Below are 24,788 nucleotides of genomic sequence, written 5' to 3'. Positions count from 1 at the left end.
AGGTTGCTCATTGCTATGATTTTTTGAGTTTTATGGCAGTCAGCTGGGACAAGAGAGGACCAGTCACTCTTCACAGCTGTTGTGTCAAGTTCTTGCATCCCTCAGCAGTGTTTTCCAATACGCTTTCTCCTGAATTCTTGGTGGGGAGGAGTGGAAGACATTTAACTTTTAGTGCGCTCTGCTGAATGTTATCTGATGCAGTATCACATATTGCAGGAGAATTTACAGAAAGCGTTTTAAAGTTTCAGAGTCAGTGAGTGATGATTATTTCAGGGTGGATCTTTAGACACCATGGTGATCTACTTGCATTTACCCTAAAGGCAAAATGTGTGTATTGGCCACTTCTTCTAGCAGGTCCCTTCCCCACTGATCTCTTCTTGCCCCAAGCTCTCCTATGACTGAACCCAAAGGGGCCCCAAACCACACCATTCTGGGAAGCACCTGCATATCTCTTAACTCTTCCAAGTTATTTCTTATCTCTTAGCTCTTCCAAGATGTGAAGTTCAGTTTAATAGTGTATGAATTACTTGGGTTTCTCTGTTGTGGTAGTATAGCAAGCAGTGAGTGTAATACTAATTTTTCATTCTTTAAGCAGCAGCAGCACAGTGAATTTGGCACTCCTGAAATGTAATACTGGAGGATCTGAACTACACATCATTATTATTCTATATATTTAATGAGACCTTGGAATTCTCTATCATACTCCTGTTGGCTATCATCTTCTACCACAGAAAAATAATACATGTTATATACAGTTAATTGCTTTTTGGATACCTTAGGCTTGTGCATGATCTTCAGTCATCATCAGCACTAGGTGCTTAGTTCAGGTTGTAATAGCACTGAATGAGTATTTCTCAGCTTGTACATCCCACTGCAGGTAATTTTTGCTAGACTTTTGATGGACTGCAGACCTCCAGCTTATTAGTGTAGCATCTAACTGCTTATCAGTCCTAGTCTCAATCTCCTCATTATTTCAGTTGCACAGCTACAATAATTAGATTCTACATTTTTCAGACTTCATAAAATAGCTTAAGACTGTGCTGGGCGGGGACATGAAATTTCCTTTGTCTGTACAAGACCTTGGTTTTCACTTTGTATGCCAGTCATTATTTTGCTTAAAAACAAGACCAGGTAAGTTTCAGTCCCTGCTACAAAGTTGCTTTGACCAATTTACTGAAGCTAAGCTGATAGACACTCAGCATTTAATTAACATTTAATGTACCATCTAGAGCATTTTACAGTGTCTGAACTGTATTTCATCAGTGTCCACAACTCAACTCCCCACCTTTCTGAGTATGACTGCATTTATGTGCTAGTTCTGACAACTATGCATGTGAAAGCTGGCAGTGAATACACGAAAATGTACTACTTTGAATATACATATGCTAGAAGTGCTTCGTAAACCTATAAGTTGTCTTGTTGCAGAGTTTGAATCATGGAAAATTTGTGATTTTCTTGTCAGAAATGACATAGCTGTAGTTCTTTAGCCCAGATCTTCAAGCTCAGGAATTAAGAAGTACACCCCACGTGAAGGTGGAGAACTGATTTGCAGGCAATGCCTGGGTGTGGATGTGGCTGTACCAGGAGAAGGAAGTTCTTTGTTGGCCTAGTTAATGCTGGGTTGTCTATGCTGGCAGAAGAAAACAAAGTGGAGCCTTGTACTGCAAGGCTCCTCTTAATGTGCGTGTCCTAATGAGACAAGGGATGCTGAGGTGATGTGTGTGTCTGTACACTGCTGCAGAAAGGACTCTCAGATTGTCCAGTGAAACTGTGCTATAGGTGGTGGACTGAAACTTTCTGATTTTGATCTATCCATTGTCACAGAGCCACATTTGGGCTGTATTAGCATGCCTGTGCATGGACAAGGGTGGCATACAGTAATATGTGCTCACAACACGGCTTGCTGTCATGTCCTTCTACAAATGCTTTCATATCCAAATCCTTATTATCTGTTTCCATATTCATGGAAATTTAAGCTTTACGCTCTCTTTACCCAGGATGTAAGGCTGCCCTTCATTGTTTCTGTTGTATCCCAGATTGCTTTCTCCTTAATGTTAATACATGGATGTATAATGCTGATTTTTTTTTTTTTAATCTGGTTATTCAATATTCAAGATTGTTGCATTTCCAGAGGTCCTGTGAAGACCCCATTGTTTTAGGTACATTGCAGATAAAACAAAATATCACCTGCTCTGAACAGCTTCCCATCAAAAAAATATCTGGCCTGTTTTCTAATCTTAATCATCGTTCTGGGTAACTTGTTCAGGATTATGTGATAATGAATAGACAGTTCTTCAGATGAATTGCCTATAATTGCCTAGCTGGGTAGTTATGTGATGCCTTATGACAATAAATCAACATGGTTCAGTGAAGTTTTATGCTTTTAGTAACATGCCTCAGAAGATGGTCATGCTACATAGGATCTAAACAGGTTTCTTTTAAGTAGTTTTGATAATTATAGACATGGCATTGTGATATCTGGTGTGTACAAATCCTGAAAGTATCAAGAAATAGGCAAATTATTGAATGTGCCAGCTCTGGGTGTTATTTATAGTCACTGGGTTTCACGCATTTCCATATCTCCATGCCTGCATTTTCTCTCTTAGCTGGGTTTACTCCTCTGTGGTGCATTTTGTAATTTCTGCCATGAATTAAACAAGGTGATCATGCTGTGGCCAACAGTGAAAGACTTGGTGTGTCTTGTGTGCTTTTCTTGAGCCTCTGTGGCTGGTCACCCGTGGAGATAGGAAGTATCCAGCTGTGCAATTGCTTTACGCTCCTACATTTTCTGTTTCATGTGTAATCTGCAGAGTTTCTTGAATAATCTGTGGTGGTCCTGATGTGAGGCCCTTACTACATGTATAACCCATGATGGTGACACATTCCCAAAGCTTCTGTATTCCTCCAGGGATAATACTCAATATTTAATTTGGAAGTTTAGCAAACCTTAGCACAGTTCAAAACCAATGCAGTTAAGAAAGTCCCAGAATGGGAATAATTCTGCTAGCTCTTAGAACCATAGAATCATGGAATCTTTAAGGTTGGAAAAGACCTTCAAGATCGTCTGGTCCAACCATCAACAGATGCTACAGCAAATAGATACTCCAACAGGACTGGGTGCATGTTGGCAGCCTTTTTAAGACAGAAGAATACAAAAATACTTCTAGAGATCATTGATCATCTGTAAAATCAAATTCATCTTGAGATACCCAGCCCTAATGTATTCTGAACTCTGCAGCTCTGCCCTTGGCCCAGGGCAATGACATGAAATGGTGCAAAAAATAGCCTTTTACATACTTTCAGTTAATACTATTGACTCCATATAAAGTTTTAATTCTGCCAACGGTGCGTCTTTAACATCCATGTCCCATCTGATTTTGCTTTAAAGTCCCTCAGCACTACTGCTAAACTAACGAGAACTGTCACCGTACCAGAGTGCCTATGTGCCCTCAGTGCACATACCACAGACGACAATGCTCCCATTTTCACTTACTCACCAGCAGCCTTTTTCCTTGTTATAGTACTGTCCTGGTATTCATCATCAGGAAGGTTTATTTCTTAGTAGCTGCCTTCAGGTTTCTTAGTCCACGAGAGCAAGTTCTTTTTCTTGTGTACTGTCTGCTCTGTACAGTCCTTGCCCATACATCATGCCAGCACCTGCTGCAAAGCAGAAGCACTGGGAGCCCCAGCATCGCCTGATATCATAGGGGTTGATGTCTCAGGGCTGAGTGAGTTGCTGCCTAAGATACGGAGACTGCTCTCTGGTGTCTAATAATGAATTCACCTCCAAGCCTTTTCTTTATGGCAGTGGTGCTAGGTTTTCTCTTTCCTGCTCAGTTACCTTTTCACAGTAAAACTGTAGGAACTAATAGCTTTGCACTCTGTCTATGTCAAATTAGATTTAAATTGGATTACTGTTTTCAAATGTTATTGATGGGGAGCTGAGAAAGATACACACTCCTTGATTTCCTTACACCCTTAAAGACAAGGCTAAAAATTCAAGTTCTGTTGGATCTGCTTGATCTATGGCTGGTTAATAACAATGGCAATTGGCATTGTCTTTTTTTTTCTGACCATCTCAGGGAAATCTCATGCTTTGGGGAATAAACTTTATAGGAATCATGAATAATAAGTAGATAATCCATTATTCATATCTTTCTGCTGAGGGACAAATGTCACAGAGTGGGTATATGGCTGGACCAACCTTTCGTAATGAGTTGATAAAAGGAGAAGAAAAAGAAAGCCTATCCATCATAACTGATTCCTCTACCTTAAACAATGAACATTATTTCTTTTAAGGTTATTTGACTTTGAGTAAGTCTTATGAATATGATTAATACATCTAAGATCATCCAGGAGGGTAAATTATTCATGCAAATTACACATTTATAAATAATATACAGAGATGTATACAGATTTCTTTACCGCCACTAATACTCTGGTATATTTGAAAGCAAGATTTTTTTTTCTTTTCAAATCCTTTCTTTACAGTGCTATAAGTAGCTTCACGCTAGATAAAATAGGCTAAACAATGAAAAAAGTGCCTGACTTCAGAGCTTATAGGGTACAGAAATAGGATTGTTTTGAAGTATTTCTGTGTGAGACAGAGACAGGTTTAACCCTGAAATCTGGCAGACCAGAACGGTAGCTCAGAGTTAACTTAAATCCAAGAGTACTGTAGATCAGAAATCAGTTTTGAAAATGTCATGCATGAGGACATAATGACCTCACAAAAGCTCAGGTTTGAGGAAAGGCTCCAGCTTGTCAGAGCACTTGTGTACCCCTGTGTTAAGTCAGTGCAAGTGCCTCTCCCAAGAAGCAAGCTGCTGGGTCAAGAAGGGTTCTTACCCAAGATTAGGCTAGGAGGTTAAACAACTTAAGTGAAAAGTTTGTGTGCTAAAAGCATCTTGGAGGTCATTAAACATCTTGACATTTTAAAGGGCTGAGTGTTTGGAGGCCCATTTCTTTTGAAACAATGTGCTCTTCAGAGCTTTCCTCAGGTTCGGCGTGGTTCTTGTCACAGACTGCTGTGGTGGTTTTACCCAGCTGGACAGCTGAGCTCCACCACAGCCACTCTCCCACTCCCCCTCCTCAAAGGGAAAGGGGGAGAAAATATGATGAAAAGGGCTGAAAGACTGAGATAAAGACAGGGAGATCACTCAACAATTATTGTCACAGGCAAAACAGACTCATCATAGGGAGATAAATGTAATTTATTGCCTATTACTTAACAGACCAGAGCAGTGAGAAACTAGAAGCAAACTAAACACACCTTCCCCCCATCCATGCTCTTCCACCTCCTCCCCCCGAGGGGTGCAAGGGAATGGGGACTGGGGGCTGAACTCAGCCCATGACGCTTGTAATCTTCTGAAACAAGAAAACATCTGAAGGTTATCATATCTAGCTACAGAGCTTGGGCTGGATCAAAATCAAGGCATCAAAAATTAATCGTATTTTGTGAAAATGCATGTTCAAGTTCCTAGATCTGATTTCAGTTCCTGTGATTTACATCCAGGGCTGAGGCAAAAGGAAAAGTGCCAGTTCTGTCTCTCTTTCTGGTGTAGCCAAAACCTCTCCAGCCTAATGTGCAGAATGTCTAATGGGAAACAGCAAGTCTAAACACTTATGATGAGCTAGTTCTGTTTGTGACTGGTAAATGAGATTTACTCCAGACGAAGGTGAAGATACGTTCCCATGGCATAGCTGTCCCACCGTGCTGGGTCTGCAACCAGCTGGTATCCTGTGATCGCGTCCCACCTCAGCAGCACCATCTGTTGCAGATTTCCTTCAGTATGTATGACAGGAAAACCCGAAAGCTCTCTGGGCACACCCACAGCTTTGGTGGCAGTTTGTCAGCAGTTCTTTGGTCTGGCTCTCTGTGCAGCCCCACCACCACGAGCGGCAGCACCGGGCAAGCAGCAGGAATGGTGGCCAGCAGCTGGAGGGCTGCGAGCTGGCTGTGGCCACAACACGGGGCAGCTGCACCTCTCCCACTGCAGGAGGGGAAGCAGAAAGGAGCCCTGGATAAGATTGGGTTTTTGGAGGAGGCAAAAAGAGTTAAGATTGTGTAGGCTCTCCAAAGGTTTGCTGAAAACATGGTATAGAACAAATATACTGAATGGAGTATACTTAGGTGCTTTGTGAAGGAAGATCAGAGGAGCATCCTTGTAAGAGGACATTTTCTCTATTGTGTGAATAATTAAGCAGTAGTAGTGGTTTGCCTTTAGGCAACAGTACTACCATAAAGTAGACATCAGCAATACAGATAGTTATAATGAAATAAGAAACTGTTATGGGTCAAGGATTTAAAATCTCACAGAAGAGGGACACTTCTTTTGACCTTTATGGAGAGCTGAAAGCCATCTACAACAGGCTTTGCACCCACTGAACCAGCATCTCGGCAAAGCAGGAGGCAAGCAAGATTTTAATTTTCAGGCGTGGGAGCCTCCTGGTCCTGCCACAGCCTCACGGGATGGTTGAGGTTGGGAGGGACCTCTGCATGTCACCCGGTCCAACCCCCTGCTTGAGCAGGGACACCTGGAGCAGGATGCCCAGGACCATGTCTGTGTGGCTTTTGAAGACCTCCAAGGAGGGACACACCACTCACTGGGTTACCTGTGCCACTGTTCCATCACCTGCACAGTGAAGAAGTGCTTCCTGATGTTTAGGTAATGTAGTAAAGCAAAATAGATCCCTATTACCCCTGCAGGGCACTGCCCCACTTGACTGCCTCTCTTCCCTTGTTCTGCAGCTGGGCTGGATGACTACGAGGTCTGTGAAGAAGAAGAAGAGAAGCAGTGCTTGTACTGGTCAAGTTCCTTATCTGCAAGACTTGCTGTAGTGTGTGAAAATGGAAAAGAAACAATTATCCCATAACTGTGCTTTCTAACTGAGATTGCTTTTCAAAGCAATGATGATTATAAGTACACTCTGGTCTCATCTTCATCCTCCATGAGACTTCTGCATCTCAACTGCCTGACTCCGGCAGTCCTGGTAGGGCAGCAGAGAAACAGGAGGCTAGGCAGAGCTCCCTCTCTGCACACTTACTTGCCTTCCCCGTTGCAAGTCTCCTGCATACATTTAATTCTCTTCTGCTGAGCTCTGTGCTGTAACACAGAAGGAGAGCATAGTGCCTTTGATGATCTGATCTAAATAGCAAGTTGTCATCTGAATTAAAAGGGACAGACTGCAGCAGATGAAAGAGAAGCAATATGCTTATTTTCTGGTCTGGCAGTGCTGTTATTCCACCTGTGTCCCAAGCCCATATACAAATAATTGGGAATTTGCTGTCTTAATGGCTGTTGTTTTTTTATTGTACCTCTGTGGCTGTGTGGGTGAATGCGAAAAGGTTTTTGCACATGTATATATGCATTTTTGGTAGACACTGCACAGCTAAAGCCTCTTTTAATTTTCTCTCTAATTTATTTTTAATTTTGTAAACCCCCAGGGGTAAATCCTTATTATATGATGTAAAATCATCTCTTCTACAAAGCAGCTTATTTGTTGATTTTTAATTTGAGCCAGCAGAGGCAAAGCTGTAGCTTTTTTTTTTTTTCAAACACTAAAGCTCCTCTGTATATATAACTGTCAGGAGTGTGGTTCACTGCAAAATTAGTAAAAAACACAAACAAACAAAAAAAGAAAACCAAACCTGTCTTCTCAAAAGAACAAAGAGAGGGTTTGTATTTCTCTGTGTTAACAGTATGTCAGACCTCTGAATCTAAAAACATTCTTAATACGCAGTTTGCCTTTAACTTTGCAGTACATTTGGATTAGGCTGAGTATGGAGGCTCAAATTCTCAAAAGCTCAAGCACTGACAGAAGTTAGGGCTTTGTTTTCATTTTTTGAAAGGAGATCTCCATCACAAAATGGCACTGTCTAGATGGCATTACTCCATGCACTCACATAAACGCGTGTTCACCGACACTGATATGTTCTGTTGGCTTGCAGTAAGTGTTGCCTTTAAGCTAACCAGCACCCGTCTGTTTTATTGTTTATAGGACTGGCTGGAATCCTTAGTCACAGCCCTATTGAGATAATAACAAAAACACACAATCTGACATAATCTCTCATGCCTTTATATTCAGTGGGAGAGATGTTTGTTTTCAAAACACTGGTTGTCTCATCCTAAACAATCCAGCTGGAATATGTCAGGTGAATAATGCTTTAAAATGCCTTACTAGCTAGTTCAGATTTAGGCATCTACATTTGGTCCTTCTGTCCTACAACTCATAATGCCCAATTAATGAATTTGCTTTGATTTGTCATCAAGGAAAAGAGAGAGAGAAAAAAAATGCCTTTCTTTGTTTTGTTTGTAATTGAGTGGTGGTTTTGTTTGTTTGTTTGTTTGTTTGTTTTTTCCCTCTGGTTGTAAGGCAAAGGTGATGTTTATTCCCAGTTGGGCTGTAGACTTTTGAATGAACCTCTTGATGCCCTCTAGTTTTCTTTTGAGTCTCTGCAAGTAGAGGCTTACCTACCTAACTGCTATCCCATTTCCCTTCTCTGTGTTGTCACTGTATTCACAGAAGATGCCATCTGTCTGTGATTATTGTCCAGAGGTCCCCTCCTGCTGCCGCACCTTCTCCAGACTGTCTTGCATCACTGCCTTCTACTGGGTCTCTCTTGCAGAAGAGTGACATGTCAATACGGTGCTTGATTTCAGCCCCATCCCAAAACCAGGACTCCACTCACCTCTTCCTTGACTTGTCCGTAGCTTTGGGTTAAAACCCACTACAGATGTTCATCTTTCTCCTGCCCTCTTCACAGAAAGTCTCCCACTTTAAGAGCAATTCATTGCCTCTATGAATTTTGATGACAATGCCAAAGAAATAGAGGAGAGTAAACAAGTAACAGCCCCCAAATTAACAATGTATTAAACATGGTAGAAGCTAATGTGGAGAAAAAGACCCATGTCAGAAAACAGACCCATGAATGGAAGCAAAGACGAAGTGTGTTCCACAGAGAAAGATGCAGCTTGTGCACAAGATTTTTTTCCAGGAACAAATTCTCTATTTTATCTCTGTCATGCCGAATGCCTGTACATCTCTCTGCTTTCCACTGGGTGAGACAAAGACACTTGCTGTGAAGCTAAACCAATGTTCATCAGAGCTGCACAGTGCCTGCATAAATTCATTTTGTCATTGCTTTTTGCTCTGCAGAGCCTTCTCAGCTCAACCTGATCTTTTGAATTTGGGAACATCTCAGAGATTTATATCAAAATACCACTTGCCAAATATTTTTCTTATTTCTGTCATTAGCCCAGCAAGGGTTGAGAAAACAAAAGGGAGAATTATGAATGTCAGTTAAAGTTGTAGATCCATTAATTTCCACCTCTGGAAACTCTAGGCACCACAGCTTCCCTGAGTTTTGTCCTTAGTCCTTGGCCAGGGATCCTAATGCCAGGCTCAGAAGCTTGAACCTGCTTCTTCTGTCTGCTTTGTAGGTAGGGGGCTAACTATCAAAACCAGGCTTAAGCGGGATTTTTGCTGTTGGAATAAAGACTACTGTGACACTGAGAGCTCTGTACTGCCCAGTAGTTTGATGTCTTTGTATTTTAAACATTCTCAAAATTTGCTCTGAAATGCCTTTCGATTGTGTTAGTGTTTTTCAGTTGGTATTTTAAAGGTGTTATCTGGGCAGCACAAAAATTAGAGAGAGTTTCAGTACCTGGGAAGGATTTATCTGCATGTTTTACACTGATTTTGGTAGGAGTTAGGACATCTAATCTCAAATGCTTTTTTTGAAAATACGTCCCTAAATGTTCTGCAAAATAAGATCTAAAACTTTCCTCTTTCTGCTTGCTCATAACAAATACAAAAATTTAGTCATAATTCATGCCTGAAATGCATTGTTCCTGAACCACAGTGCAAACAAAGGGTGGGAATTTCTTTTTAGTGAAAGTTCTCCTGTGAGTTGGTGGTAACAGGAAAGTGTGGTGTACTTGAATGTACTGACTCATTCTTACTTAGGGTCTTAAATAATTAGCCTCCTCACCGTCTTGTTTCAGCTTACTGAGAAAGAGAACGAAGGAGAAAAAGAGAAAGAAAAAGAGAAAAAGAGAAAAAGGTAGGAAGGAAGGAAGGAAGGAAGGAAGGACGGACGGACGGACAGGAAATAAAGCTTTTTAGCATTTACAGTTGTGCATTGTGTCATTATCACCGTAATAATTAGGTTGTTGCCTAATTATATTCTACTAGATGTGTGTATATATGTGAGTGTTAATGAACACGCATCAGATGATTCAGATGCTTTGTTGAGGTAAATATCCATTCAAGTCAGTTGGTGGAGCCAAGATTTACGAGCTCAGATTTTGAATGAATTTCTGAAGTAATTATGCATTTTTCTGTGTTTGCATTCATGAGATTTGAGATAATCCTGTGCTCTGGAGAGCCTGCCATTTCTTACAGTCTCACAGTATGCATATCACCAGGTTCTGTTTGAACCCGAGAACGAACACACTCGTAATGGTGGAAAATGATGAGGGAGAATTGGGAAGCCTGAGCAAGTTTTGGTGCCAATTGACAGTAATGTTCCCTTTCTTCTGTATTTTCCACAGCTCATTTTGATGATCACAGACACTTGGAAAGGCTGCAGCAAAAGGAACAATTCTCAAGATAGTGGATTTCTTTTTAAACTTTCAAGACAGTTCAAATTCTGTTTCTGGTTCTTTCACAGCACAGGTCAAGCCCACTTAGATCCCTGTTAGGGCTGCACACTCTCTAAGACATAAAATCTTACCATGCTCACTAACAATCAGTTTGCCCAGCCCCTTTCACAGCAGGGTCCCATTGTGACTGGAGCATACTGTCATGCAAATAAGTACCAGGTTTGCCCACCCTCACTAATGAGCTGGTTTCTTTTTCACTGAGAGCGATAATAATCCCTAGCCTAGCATGAGGACTGCTTTGACCTTTTGAAAGTTGTGGGTTTGATCTGCAGGCTGTATTGTACTGCCAGTCTTTACATGGTGGAAATTAAGTCTTGGGTGATTGGCAGGGCTCCCATGCAAGGCACCACAGAGCAAACCTGCCTCCTTCAGAAGCTGGTCCAGGGAGCAGAGAAACCTGTCATGCAGTCTGTCTGTCCATCTCAGCGCAGCCTTCCTACAAACAAGTCTGGTACTTTGGACCCCTAGGATCTTAGTAGCTATCCTTTGATCAGGATCTGTAGTCTGCCCAGAAGTTTTGCTATTGCCTGCTCTTTGGTAGGCCAAATAGTTTTGCTATTTGGCCTGCTCTCATATCCCATCATAGTTACAAACACTGGTAATCCCCCACTTGTGGCAAGAAGCATCATGTGTAATGCAGCATTTACCAGTGTGTGTGGAAAGTATAAGTGTAGGTAACAACAGCTCTGTTCTTTAGTATTTTATAAGGGTATATATACATGTGTGTGTGTATAAAAGTAAAACTAAGAACACTTTTACAGCCTGCCTGAGTTGCCCTTGTTTTTGCTGGCATTGTTTACATCTCAAATGAAGTGGCAGCCTGGCCTTCACAACTTACTTTGCCAAGCTGGCTGTTTTCATTTCTGTAAGACAAGTAGGGTGTGTTAGTTTTCACCTCCTTGCCATACCTAGTAATATATAGTGCTTTTCAGCTACATATTGTAAATGCAAGATATCTTCTAGATAATTCCTCTTGACATGCAGGTACTTTGTGCATATAAACCTAACTCTTTTACATAATTCTTCTTTTCACTCTCTCCCTTTTATTTTTATTTTTTTTTTTAACCACAGGAGAAGAAAACTTGCTGGCAATTTTGAAAAGGAGATGGTGGAAGTACATGATCCTAGGGATAATAGATATAGAAGCCAATTACCTGGTTGTCAAAGCTTATCAGTACACCACTCTTACTAGTGTACAGGTAAGTATACAAAGGATTTTCTCTTTTTGAGGTAATATAACAGGCATGATGTGATCAATGTTTCAGCTTCCATTGGCTTCAGTACACTGACAGCTGGTTCCTTCCTGTATCTTCTCTGTGCTTTTTAATGCTGTCTCACAAGACATTTTGTTCATATTGTACTAGTTTTATTACTCAGTATTTTCCAAACTGTACAAAACCTGACTGGCTTTCATGTTATTGGGCTGTGCTAAACCACACATAATCACATTTTTGACCTAATCTTAATTTGTTCCTTCAAGGAAATATTTTCATATAGGAAGATGTGTTTTCTTCTCATTTGTGTTGGACTTGGAAACAATACAAGCACTTCATTTAGAATTCGGTAATCAGGTCTGAGTGTAAAACTTGTCATTAAGTAAAATTAATGTAGATGTGATGAAGAAGTCTTACACAAGCAGTTTGGTGTATTATGTTATATAATTGCAGCTATCAAAAGTGTATCTTCCCTTAAAAAAAATGTACATGCAGTGAACAAAAACTAGGGTAGAGACTTCTCCAAAAATCTAACCTGTATATTTTAAATACAGGCACCAAAGACTGAGTCTTCTTTCCTTTGAAATGCAGCAGTGAATAATAGAAACATTTTTAAGAAAATTGAAATTGTCTGTCCTGGGAAATCATTACAAACTTCATTGCTACTTGTTCTAAAACAAGCCTACTCCTTTTTTACGTTATGTCTAAATCACTGGGCAACCCTAGGTAGTGTTCAGGTTATTTTACACCTTATTTGCCTGAAGTTTGCTTTAGAGCCAGTAAAATAATAGAGTAGCACTTAAAGTTCTACAAAACCAAAGCTAATTAGGAATGTATCTCTTCCACATTTGAACAAGTGATACTGGAAAACACTGAGCATGTTTATCTGAATAAGAAGCAAAACCAGAAGAAAACTATAAATCTAAGGAATCTGAATCGTAGATCTAATCTAAATATTCACAAATGCCTCTACCATTGGAGTCATTTGAGAATTTTTTGAGAATTCGTTGAAGCATTCCCAGACTATTTAATAACACTTTTAACACTGTTCCACATCGTATTAGTCAGTACAGAGTAAAACATAAATCCAACTGAATTCTGTCTGATTTTATAGCTACTAAAGGCCTCCAATAGAAAAGCAAAAGCTGAACTGCTTCTTTTGCATGTTCACTCATAGCATGTAGGAATAATGGCCTCAGCAAGGCAATCTAGGTCATTAAATCCCATCTCCTGCAGCCACCAACAAGCATGTTTCAGAGGTCTGTCTGGCTGCATCCATGAATGGACAGTTTAAGGGCATTGCCAGTGTCTCAGCTGAATTTGTTAGCTGAAATGAGCCCCTGAGAGACAGGAAGGATAGAAGATGAGAACTGTCATACGATACAGGCAGCTTTGTCTATTTAGACCTCTTCCACTTAAAGTTTGCAACAGAACTTGATTCTCTTTCTCCTAGAAAGAAAGCCTAGAAAATGGCTTGAAAGAGGGAAGAAGTAGAAGCTCAAATGTCATCAGGTGTTTTTCCAGGAGTGAGGAGTGCAAAGTCTCCTTTTCCCCCAGCTGTCCTGGATTGCTCAAATACACACGGAGCGACTCAAGAATATATGCTGCATTTTAAACTCACTTCATGACATAATTTGAATGAGCTTCTAAATATAGAGAAACCCCAAGACGTGGTCAGAATGGTTAGCATATGAGCTAACACATTAAGATGTTGAATCACATGTTTGGTAAGTTGTAGGCAAAGAAGACCCTATTTCACCTGGCGATGAAACAGAAGGAACTCGGGAGATTATTCAGCCTGAAACAACATTAGTCTAATTGGTATGAAATGGAAAGTAAAAGGTGTAAAATAGCCAGCTGCTCCTAGAATCTGGTTTCTGAAGGAGCAAACATGACTACTCTGCTGAAAGGATCTTCTGAAAGACATCATCCTACCAGAGCACTATGTAGGAGGCCATAAATGCTCACAGGTACCAAGTCTTTTGTGATGGGGAGAAAATAAGAGAATTTAAATTTTTAGACTTATTAACAGATTGAAATTTATAAATGAGAAATTTTGCAGTGTTTTTATAGTGGTGGTAAATGGACCATTTCAGCAGGAAAACAGTTTTATAGCACATACCTTTTCCACATCATATCTGTGCTCTATCATCCAAAACTAACATGTGAATGTACTGGACTTGTGGTGCTTTTAGGCACAGAACATTAAGCTGCTCCCAGCTAAAAGCCAAAGTTTAAAAGTTTAACTGTAAAAATATACCTTTATTGCAATTGATTTGCAGTTCTGCTTTCACTGTACAACTCCAAGCACTCAACAACTTTGTTAGCCAAGTAGCTCTGAACTCAGTAGTATCAATATTTCTGGTTAAAACTACATCTCACAGCCCTGCCACCCCTCCCAGCATTATCTCATTGTGGTTGCATAAAAAGACTGAAAATGGTGCTCTACTTCTACCTGCTATTTCACACCCAGATCTTTCCTAAATTTTACTTTAAATTTTCCTTTAACAGATCTTGTGTTGGAAAAACAGAATTTTCTGATAAAGTTTCTTATAGGTCTTTTACCAGTTTCCTTCAGAACCACAGTGAGCAAGGACACAAAGGCATAAATCAGAGATTAATATGGTACCTGACCTTTGCTTTTGGATGTGCTTCTGTTTGTTTCAAATCCTTGGTTACTCTATAATTATTGTCTGAGAACATGGTGCTCAGCTCCACCATGAGATGAAAACAGAACTGTACAGCCTAGAAATGTGGAACTTTCCTTTTTTTTTTTTTTTTAAAGAAAAAAAAAAAAAGAAAAAAGAAAGAAAGAACTTCAAACAGAAAAGACCTCACTTATAAACTGACATAAAATAATCAAATTGGATACCAATCCATTGTTTGTTTCAGACTCCAAGGCTTCAGCTAAGGATAAAATCCAGGGTACCCTTTAGGTACCTAATTTTTTATATATCTAAAATGCTGTGGACAGCTAGCATCTCTTGATCTGTGTATACATGTACTAACCTGGTGCTGAGAGCATGTTCCTGGGATATGAAAACTTGCATTTGAATCTCACAGGTTGCTCTTTCTTTGTAGCTTCATGTTCATTCATTGCATGCATAGAGTGCTTCTGTATTGATGGATCTTGCTACCTAAACACCTGCCCCCATTTTAAAATTCAAAAGCTAAGTATTCCTGCATCGAAGTAGCCTGAAGAACACAATTTATTAGAGATGATCTTAGCGTACCTCAAGTGCTTACACAAAGTCTGAAGTGCTTTCCAAATTACAGAGGTAGAGCCACTGTTTACATATAGTCATAGCTGTTAAAACAGTAGCTGACATAAGGGGCTTGAGTTAATTCCATCTCACCTGAGGGGGACTGAAACTCAACCATCCCACATCCAGGAAAATGCTCAGAACACCAGCCACGTAAGTGAAGATTGTCTTCTAAAGTGTACTTTAAAGAAGACTAATTATACACCATGTAAAAGGTGAAGCAGTTTGTCCAGGGATTAACTTAGACTTCCAAAAACACATAGCTCAATAATTGCCAGAGATCAGCCATACTTAATGCTCTTGGGTGCATTTGTTCTGATTCACAGATAGCCAAAAACTTTTATTTTTATTTTCTCTTTGATGTAATTGATCTAACTTGCACTAGATTTTGCAATCTTCTTGAACATCAGTAGTAGCAGGTGCAGTAAACAGTCCCATGTATACTAGAACTAGAGCCTGTAGATTTATTTTAAAACTATACACCTAAGTTCCAAGACTGCCTGTGGTAATACCTTCCATACTTAACCTGACTGTTTTTAACACAACTCTGATGTAGGCGTGTGGAAGGTTTAATAATTATTTAAGAAGGATGTTTTAACTACTGCTAGAGACATCTTTTATGCAGCAAATAAAATTAGTTACCCCAGAGGGAATTAAAAGATTCTGAAGTTCTTGCAATTATTTAGATCATTTTTTATTATTATTTTTTTTGAAACCATGCTTGGACTTTGACTTCGACATTTGTAACCATAGCTTCCATATAAGAGTTTTCTCATCATATCAGGCTGCATTACGAGGAAGACTGTCCTCTCCCTTCTCCCTCTTTGCCCCCACAGTAATTAGCTCTCCTTTCTGCAAATGCAATTTTCTATCCACCTGCATATCACACTGTTGTGTTGATCTTCCTAGTGGTACTGTAATCCTTTTTCCCTGTTGCGACATCATCCAGACTATTTGTGCAATGTCTTTCAAAATGGAACTGTGGAATATGCATCCAGTGTCACAGAAATAAGGCATTGTCAAAGACAGAACAATGTTTCCAAACAGTGATTTATGTGGTAATTTATTCCTTGGGCAATCAAGCTTTTGATTGGCATGATGAAAACAAAGGTAGTAAAAGCTGGGATTTACAGACACCAAGAGACAGACGATAAAACTTCGGTGCTGATGTTCTCAGCTACTCTTAGATCACTGTGAGCCTCGGCAGTACATCATACTTCCAATTACCTGTGGCAGTTTTCATACCTCAACAACTGCCACCAGAAAAGGAAAGAAGTCAGCGGTAGGTGCTTATTATAGAAGTGCTGGTTGGCAATAGGCTTTGCTTTGTTCTCGGTCCCCAGGGACTCAATGTGCGTTGAGGCAGAAGGTTTGAGATAATTTTGAAGCAAATCTGGGAGGTGATGAGCAGGGGATTTGTGATATTGAAGCTGTTGATCCACCTTGCCCAGCACTCACTAATGTGAAATATCTCAGAAGCAGAGAGAAATTCCACTCCCTCCCTTCCTCCCCGCATCCCATGCATGTAAGATTGACCATATTTTCCTGTTTTGCTTCAGGGCAGTGAGGGAATAGTGCAATGTTAATCAGGTTTGCAGAATGGTGTTGTGCCTACCATACATTTATACTGTGAGGGTCTGTGGGGTGTATCTTGCATTTGTTTTTTTATCATATTTTGAGTTGTTGTTCTGTCTTTTAACTGTTACAAACCTGTAGCTCACAAACCAGCCCCCTTCAGTCTCTCTCCATGTTTTTGGAATAAGCTTAACACCAGGTATCCAGAGCTCCTGCCTCTCATAGCAAATTTCACCCCAAGCCAAGCTTTTCACTAACATAAATATGCAAAATCTCATTAAAGTCAGTGAAGCTGTGCCCATTACAAAAGCAGAGATTTTGGCGTTCTGTGCCTACTTTGCATATTCTTGCAGGTGAAATACAAAAGCAAAGTATTTGCTGTGGGAGACATCCATGATTTTTCCTAGGCCATGTCAGGAGCTAATCGTCTGCATAGCCTACTGCAACTGGTGACAGAGAAGTTTCTAATAAGTAACCTTGAGAAAAGGGCTTTCAAAGCCCATATTCAGTCTTCTTATGTGGGAGGGAAGCAAAGCAGAAAAGACATTTTTTTCTACAGAAGTATGTGACTGCTGGGGCAGCTGTCTGCTGTCTTAGAATGAGAGAATGGCTTCTTAGAATTAAAATGGCTTCTTCTGCCAGTGGTGGCTACAGTCAAAGGAGGAAGCTGGATAAAGGAAAGGCCATTTCAGTAGCCGGTTTGTTTGTACTCTTCCTTCACTATGGTATTTGAGCAGATCTCACAAAAGCATAACTAGAGTACATATTATAAGAGGAAGGGATGAAGAGGTGTGTCCTAATATATATATATATATATATATAGTTTAATGAGTCAAGATGAGATTATTCATGTTGGTGGTAAAGAGTGTGCACATAAAGGATCAAGAGTAGAGGAACTGAGGGTTGGATGTGACCACCACTCTTCATTTAAATGACTGCAAGACCTCAATGAATTCCTTTTATGTACACAAAAAGCTGGAGACATAATAATCCTCATCTCAGGTATTGGTGCATGTGAAGCAGGTGTAGGTGAAGGTCTTCACTAGTGATAGTTTTGATGGAGTTCCACTTTCTGCGTGGAAAAAAGGAAAATTCTGGAAAAGAATTAAAGGAACTGATGAGAACATTTATAGAAACACCCATCATGTGGCCCAAAGAAAACTAGTTAAGAGATCTTGTGGGCCAAATATTAATTTAATTTAGAGAGGCTTCAGACTGGGAGGTGTCTTATGGCATTTGTTTCTTCCATGTAGTGAAAATAAACCTTTTTAACATTTTTTGTAAACAAATGACATTGTTAACAGTTTCTTTCACCGACCTATCTACCGACAGTACCCTATATTTTGGCTTAATGAAAGCATGAACACTTCTAAAATTAATTCTGTAGGTACATAAAACCATTCAGGAAAGCAGTAAAATTGTAATAACAGGTAGAAACACATCAGAAAACAAAAGGGAAAAAAAAAAAAAAAAGCTCCTTCTTTATTTGAATTGCTTAAAATAAATCTGTCAGAAACATCACCAGCATCCACACCTTCTTTGCAAAAGGTTTCGGTTTCAGGTCAGCATAATTACTGAGCAGTTCCCCTGGCAGCTGGCAGCCAGCTCCATGAGGCTTCACGTCTCAGCTGGTTTTGTGCACGTGTAACATAGAGTGAAATCAAGAGAGTGTGGCATTGTGAAAGCAGTGGGAAAACTGGAACAGAGAGACTGCTGGAGTGGATGGCAAACCATTTCTTCCTTTGACTGAAAAGCAAAATATGTGTCAGAAGGTGCATCTCTTCCTGAATATAGCACTTGCTGTTGCATTAAACTTACCAGTTCTCTTACTGCCTTTCAGTAGCCATCACATCTACTTGACAAGACAAAGCTGGGCGGTTGTGACACTGATTTCATTGATCTCACTGCTCTGGAGAGCCATCTGAATGGAGGGTGCAGCTGATTCTCTGCATGATTAGTTTGAGGGCAGCACTAATGAGAAACCCCTAATGTGAAAAAAAAGGGCTTATAACTGGAGGAAAAAAATAATGAATGTTTAAAAAGGAAGATTCAGCTCAGCTGCTCCCACAGGAAGCTTGCTGACCAGCTTTTTTCTTTTTGATATTGCTGCAGATCAGCAGTTCACCCTCTGTACTACAGACCTTTTCTCTAAAGCTTGCCAGCTCTCCTTTCCAACCACTAGCAGCACGTTCTTGCTCTGTATGTGCAGGCACACGCTGAATTTGTGAGATCAGAGACTGGGTATTTATTGTTAGCAAGAGAGTATTTGTTTGTGAGACACAAGTATAATGAAGTGAGTGTGCTTTAACAAACAAATAAACAGAGGAAATAATTTTAATGTTGTGTACCAACAGACTTGGAGGGAGTGTGATATCTTTTAGAATCAAATAAGACTCTTCAATCTCTAAAGCAACACAGCATTTTTATAATAAAAGGTAGTTGCAGTAGAATGATATACCAATAGATTATAGATTATTATATCCTGCCTTCTGAAGTGACCCAATTCAGAGCTCTCAGTAAAGGAAGCCACAGGAAAATATGGCAAGGTCAAAGCAAAGAGCTGTTCTTCTGCTTCCCCCTGTACAGAATGTTCAAGCTGTCTGCAACACACTTTGATTTCAGTTTTCATATCTTTCCATGGCAAAATAGGAAGCATGTTTTCCTTTAGTTCAGTGAGATCTGAAAACTTGTATGATTAAAATAGTATTTTTGACTAAAATCAGGTCACTCATTAATTTAACATAATGACAGGGTATATTCAGTACCTTTGAATAAGCAATTAAAAAGAAGGAAAATATAGAAGATGATTCCAAGTGAAATATTGGTAAATGACTGACCTTTATGTACTGTGAATGAAATTCAAGCAAAGCATAATTTATCTTAGTTATTATAGAAGCTTTATAGTTGGGAAAATGGCAATTAGATATAATGTATTTTATTAATCACTGAAAAGACTAATAACAAACAAAAGAAAAAGCAACAAAGAACATAAGAAAGCCTTATCACACATCAGGTAATCCATGATGGCACATCTTTTGTCTGTAGAATATATGTGCATTTTTTCTTCTGTTAGGCAGGTTTATTGGAGGAAAAAAGAAAGGCAGAGTGAATTCAGTCTGGAAGAGCTGAAATGTAAAGCTACACCTGAAGGGTATTTAAGCAATATATCCTAAGTTATCTTGATGCTCATATTGTAGTAAGGTATTCTATCTACCCCATTGTTTAATTACAGGTGTAAACAAAGTACAATTCAAGAACTATGTAACGTCAATGGATGTTACCTGCATTCACTGTTTATATCTGCTGATGCTGCAGTATTGCTAATAGCAGTTTGTGGGTCAGACCTTGGACTACTAGTCCCAAAGGGACATAAGTTTTCGCGCTGATGTCAGCATTACCTGTTTGTGGCAGGTTCAGTTCATGCTTCCCTTGAAGTTAGTGCTTGAAAGAGACATCTTCACATACTTGAAAGCATAAGTGTGTTTAAATATTCATGGAATGAGAAGAATTTTTAAAATCTTCCTCAAAAAGACTCTTAGTTGGAATTTGCATGTTGAAGTACACATGCTGCAGGTAGAAGCAATTTTTAAAACTGGCTGCGGAAATCACACGAGCACCCTAATGCATTCCTCATTTTCACAAGGAAATGTTCTTTTTGTGTGCTTAGCCCAGAGCAGATAAAGCAGCCCAGAACAGACCTGTTGCCCACAATGCACATGTAGTGCCATGTCATTTGTGTGAGGGCTATATTCCAGGTGTTAGGGGTTAAAAATATCCACAGAGTCACTCTTTGTCTCTTGAAAGACAGTAGTGAGTAGCTGAAAGTTGACATCTTCATACTCTTAAATTTGTTCTTAAAAGCTGTTTTTGTAAGTGACTGGAGTTCCTGATCTTCCAAAATCAAATGTTTGCTCTAGTGATGGTTGCACGAAATAGAACCACCAGACACTGACTTTTCAGTAGGAGATAGTAACTGTTAGTGGAGGGGTTATAAGTAGTTTCTTAAAACACCTCTGTGTTTTCAAATTTCTGAAGCTTGTCCTTGAAGTTCTGGTTTTAGGGCTCTTGTCAGACCTGGGCCGTAGGCCATAAGAGCTGCTTAGGTGGGCACACAAGTGCAACTCGGCCTCTCTCTGCGTGAAAAATGCACAGCCATGGAGGAGAGCCTCCCAGGGCAGGTGGTGTCCACCAAGAAGACCACAGTTGCTTGGCTGTCAGAAGAATTCAGCTGGCCATTGTTTTGTTCCCAGGCCTGGATGGAAAAGAGCTCAGTGAGAGATAAGGTCACAGCATGGAAACATTATTCCAATAGGCTGCAAACTGTCTATGGAAAAAAATAAAAATAAAAAAAAAAAAAAGAAAAGAAAAAGAAAAAACTTATAGCATATAAGTTATGTTTCTCAAGTGTGTTTTTACAAAACAAAAAAGATATCGAGTGTTAGGTCTGTTGTATGCTGTATACATTACGGACTCTTCAGAGGCAAAGCAGATTTCCTGTGCAAACCAAGGACCTCGTACAATTTCTGATGGTCTTTCAGCCATTGCTCCTCTTTGTGTTTGGTCTGTAAAGGACTGCATCATGAGGACTGCTGGAGGCAGTTTTCACTATAAAATGGCTTTGTCATGCCTTTTAGATCATTAGCTCTCATTTTCAATGCAGAACACTCTTTCAGCTTGGTCCTTTCCAATTTGTAGTTTTCCTCATCAGTTCTGCTGTGCTTTGGGACTGCCTGAGCCACCTGAGAGCTTGTGTGGTCCTGCTCATGAACCCTTTCTTTTCTGAAGGCTGTTGCACTGATTTTCTGGGGAATCTTTTCAAAGAATGCATTTCTACTGCATAGTTTTGTTTTTCAAGCAAAGTTTCAAGGAAAGTCAGCTTTAAATTTTTTGCTAAACCCCTAAATTTAGTACTTATGTTGTGGGTAGCTCTCATGTAAAGAGAGGTACGCTTTCTAATCACTGAATTTTTCAAATCATCCAAAAATATGTTTCTCTTCAGATAATCCCATGAACAGACAAAGAAGTTGAAAGGGGCATGATCATTATTTCATAGTACTTAGTGTGCTTAGTGGCAAATCACACTGAGAGAACAAACATCAGATAATAGGCCCAAAGAGAAGAAAAAACAAATTGCATCATCTAAAATCAAGGTCACAAAATCCAGAAGAGTTTCCCAGAACTACAGACACATTACTTTTTAAGATAAACCTTTTCATTAGGAAGAAGATGCAACTGTATAGATCTGGTTCCTGCTGTACCAACTGGCATTGAATAGCAGCGTACCCCACATAATATGTTAAATCTCTTTGTTAGTCAACAGAATCTCAACATCTGTATGTGTATAGGAAATGGGATTCAGTGGGAAGTGGGTTCTTAAATTCAAGTTTCTTTGGGTGGTTCTTACTCAGGATTTTTGTTTCCTCGTGATGCACTGGTAGTTTCTAAATATAATTTAATCTTAGAAATTATGTTTCTCTTTTCTCCTTTTTTTTTTTTTTATCATGAGTAATTTTAATTCTTTCATTTAACAGGTAATTTTAAATATTTAATCTTGTTTATTTTTTTATCACGGGTTCTCTGTGTTTACTGTTGGGTGTCTCTGAATATAGCCTTTAAAGATTATATTTCATAACACTTATTTGAGAAAGCTCTTACCCAAGGTCTATTGGCAAAAAGACTGAGCTTCCTGCACTGCAGGCAAGGTGTTTATTTATTTATTTTCCTTTAGAGGCATATGGGACTATATTTCCAAGGAGCTAACAGTCCCCACAGGGGACAGATTTTTCGTAAGTATTCTGCATGCAGAAATCCCTTGATGGCCAGATTTAAAAAATCTGTGTGTTATGAACATTCCTGATTATTGGACCTGAAATGACTGAATCAAAGCATATGTCTAGACTGCAGGAAAAGTGTGCTCAGTGTCTGTCCCTTAATCACCAGAGGTGGAGACCAGATGGAAAATAGCGTGTTGCTCTTCTGGCCAAGATTTCCTTCCCATGAGTTTAGAATATGCACCTGAAACAAAGAACAAAGCAGTTCTACTGGGTCTTACAACACCTATATTAACAGCTCTCCTGAATTAGTGGAATAGTCACGAACAATAGTCTTGTTGTCTGCCTGTTGGATGACACAAGCATCTGAATGTATTTTCTATCTGGTGTCTGCTATTACTAAGGAAATAACCTGCTCCTGTCTTCTGGAAACTACCCTAGTGTTTTAGGGTAAAGTGTTAGCAGGTTGATTTTTTTTGTTTTGTTTTGTTTTTTTTTCTTCTCTTTCTTGACAGCTCCTAGATTGTTTTGTCATCCCGGTGGTGATACTGCTCTCCTGGTTCTTCTTGCTGGTACGATACAAGGCAGTACATTTCATTGGTATCGTGGTCTGCATTCTGGGCATGGGCTGCATGGCAGGAGCAGATGTCCTTGTTGGCAGACAGCAAGGAGCAGGTGAGTAATGATGGGTGTGTTGTACTACCGAGTTCTGTTCAGAAAAACTGTTGATCAGAATGTTTCAGAACAGAACAAAGAAAAGGGGAAATGGGTGAGAAATCCTATGTGTTGATGGATCCAAAGCACTGCACCATTCAGGGGTGAATGGCATTCTTCTTTTTCAGAATGGACAGAGAACAAAAATGGGTCAGCAGTTAGAAGTCAGAACTATTGTAAATTGACTCGCCCTGTGTCTGCAACGTATACCACCCTTCATGCAGGCTGGGGGGACATACTAAACGCTTGTGGCTTCGCTCTCTTTAGGCCTAGTTGTTCGACTGCAAACCTCAGTTGCTTCCTTTCCAAGTTGGCTATGTCTTCGAATGTACCACCTCTCCTGTCCACTGTGTATGCCTACCTCTCAGCTCTGCTCCCTTTTCTGTACAGAGACAAGGTCACTGGTTAGATACTAAAAGACACCTAACCTACATACTAACTGTACCAACTGGGTTATGCACACAGTCTCAGAGTAAAGGTTTAGGATTTAAATTAGGATTTAATCATTGCAAAGCACCTTCTTGTGTACAAAATGTTCTTTTTTTCTTTTTTTTTCTTTTTTTCTTTTTTTTTTAATGTGTGGTATCAAACAAATAATGTGTGTGTGGCTATTAATGCAGACTAGACAGAGTTAGATTTCATTGATCAACTTCCTCTGTCACATTGATTTTTCTAGTGCCAACCCAAATGATGTGGGAAGGATAGAAATTCTTTTCAGAGATTGTCAATTAGGCACAGTTTTCATTCTTAATTAAAAGCACTGAATAGTGAGCTAAACATAATATACTGGGATTTAAAATTCTTTCTGAATACAAATGCAAGTGCTCTAAGAGCTGCATTTGCCAGGATGCTACTCAAGAAAACGGGGAAGTTTGGGACAGTAGCCACTATATCTTCCTGCCCACTTTTATCCCTGTTCTGAAGACTTTTATTTCATTGTGATCCTCCAGAAATAGCTCTTTCCAACCCATAAATGAAAGAGTATACTCTGTACTTTGGAATTAGAAAAACAAAGCTGCATTAGGAGTGACTGATTTCAGAAGGACTGGGATTTCAACACTGCATTCTGGGAGAAATGTCCTGTATCCCTATAATTTAGAGAGTAACATGCTAGGGCAGGTGAGTTGTGGTTCAGCAGTTGCCTGTAGGGCAGTGGACCTCAGCAGAAAGGTGAACAAGGAACAGACTGAAAAACTGACATTTTGCAGTCTACTTGCAATAGTTAGATATTACTTGCCATATTCATTACTAAAGGATGGGTATAGCTGTTATGTAATATGTCCAGAAAAATCAGTTAACATACATTATTGCCTTTTACTTTGAACCTACATATGAAAAAATGTGTGTGCTTATTTCTACACCCAGAGAAGAAATATAGCAGAAAGCCACATATGACAGAGGCAGCAGCTTTTTTAAGTGGCAAAATGGTGTTATTAAAATGCAAGAATGTATTTCCAAATTGCTATATTCTCTTTAACAGAATAAAATACGTAAACTATTTTGATTGAGCTGGCTGAATGGGTAAAACTATGCATTAAAAATTTGCAAATAAAACAAATACTGGCAGCAAAAGAAAATATTTCA

General features: G+C 39.6%; 1 protein-coding gene across 5 annotated transcripts in view; it reads left to right on the top strand.

The window, feature by feature from the left end:
• The window catches only part of SLC35F1 (solute carrier family 35 member F1), a 244,294-nt gene that overhangs the window by 179,622 nt on the left and 39,884 nt on the right, over positions 1–24,788 (top strand). For 4 of the 5 annotated variants that reach the window (XM_068677631.1, XM_068677630.1, XM_068677632.1 and 1 more), the window contains 2 exons: positions 11,739–11,866; positions 23,006–23,165. In XM_068677631.1, coding sequence (XP_068533732.1) covers positions 11,739–11,866; positions 23,006–23,165 — 288 coding nt within the window. Of the gene's footprint in view, positions 1–10,874; positions 11,119–11,738; positions 11,867–23,005; positions 23,166–24,788 lie in introns of those variants that run through there. The other variant, XM_068677634.1, reaches the window with a different exon arrangement.

Source organism: Anas acuta, chromosome 3, assembly GCF_963932015.1.
Source record: "Anas acuta chromosome 3, bAnaAcu1.1, whole genome shotgun sequence".
Lineage (NCBI taxonomy): Eukaryota > Metazoa > Chordata > Aves > Anseriformes > Anatidae > Anas > Anas acuta.
Note: the sequence above shows the minus strand (reverse complement) of the source record. Positions and strands in the feature narration are given on the sequence as shown.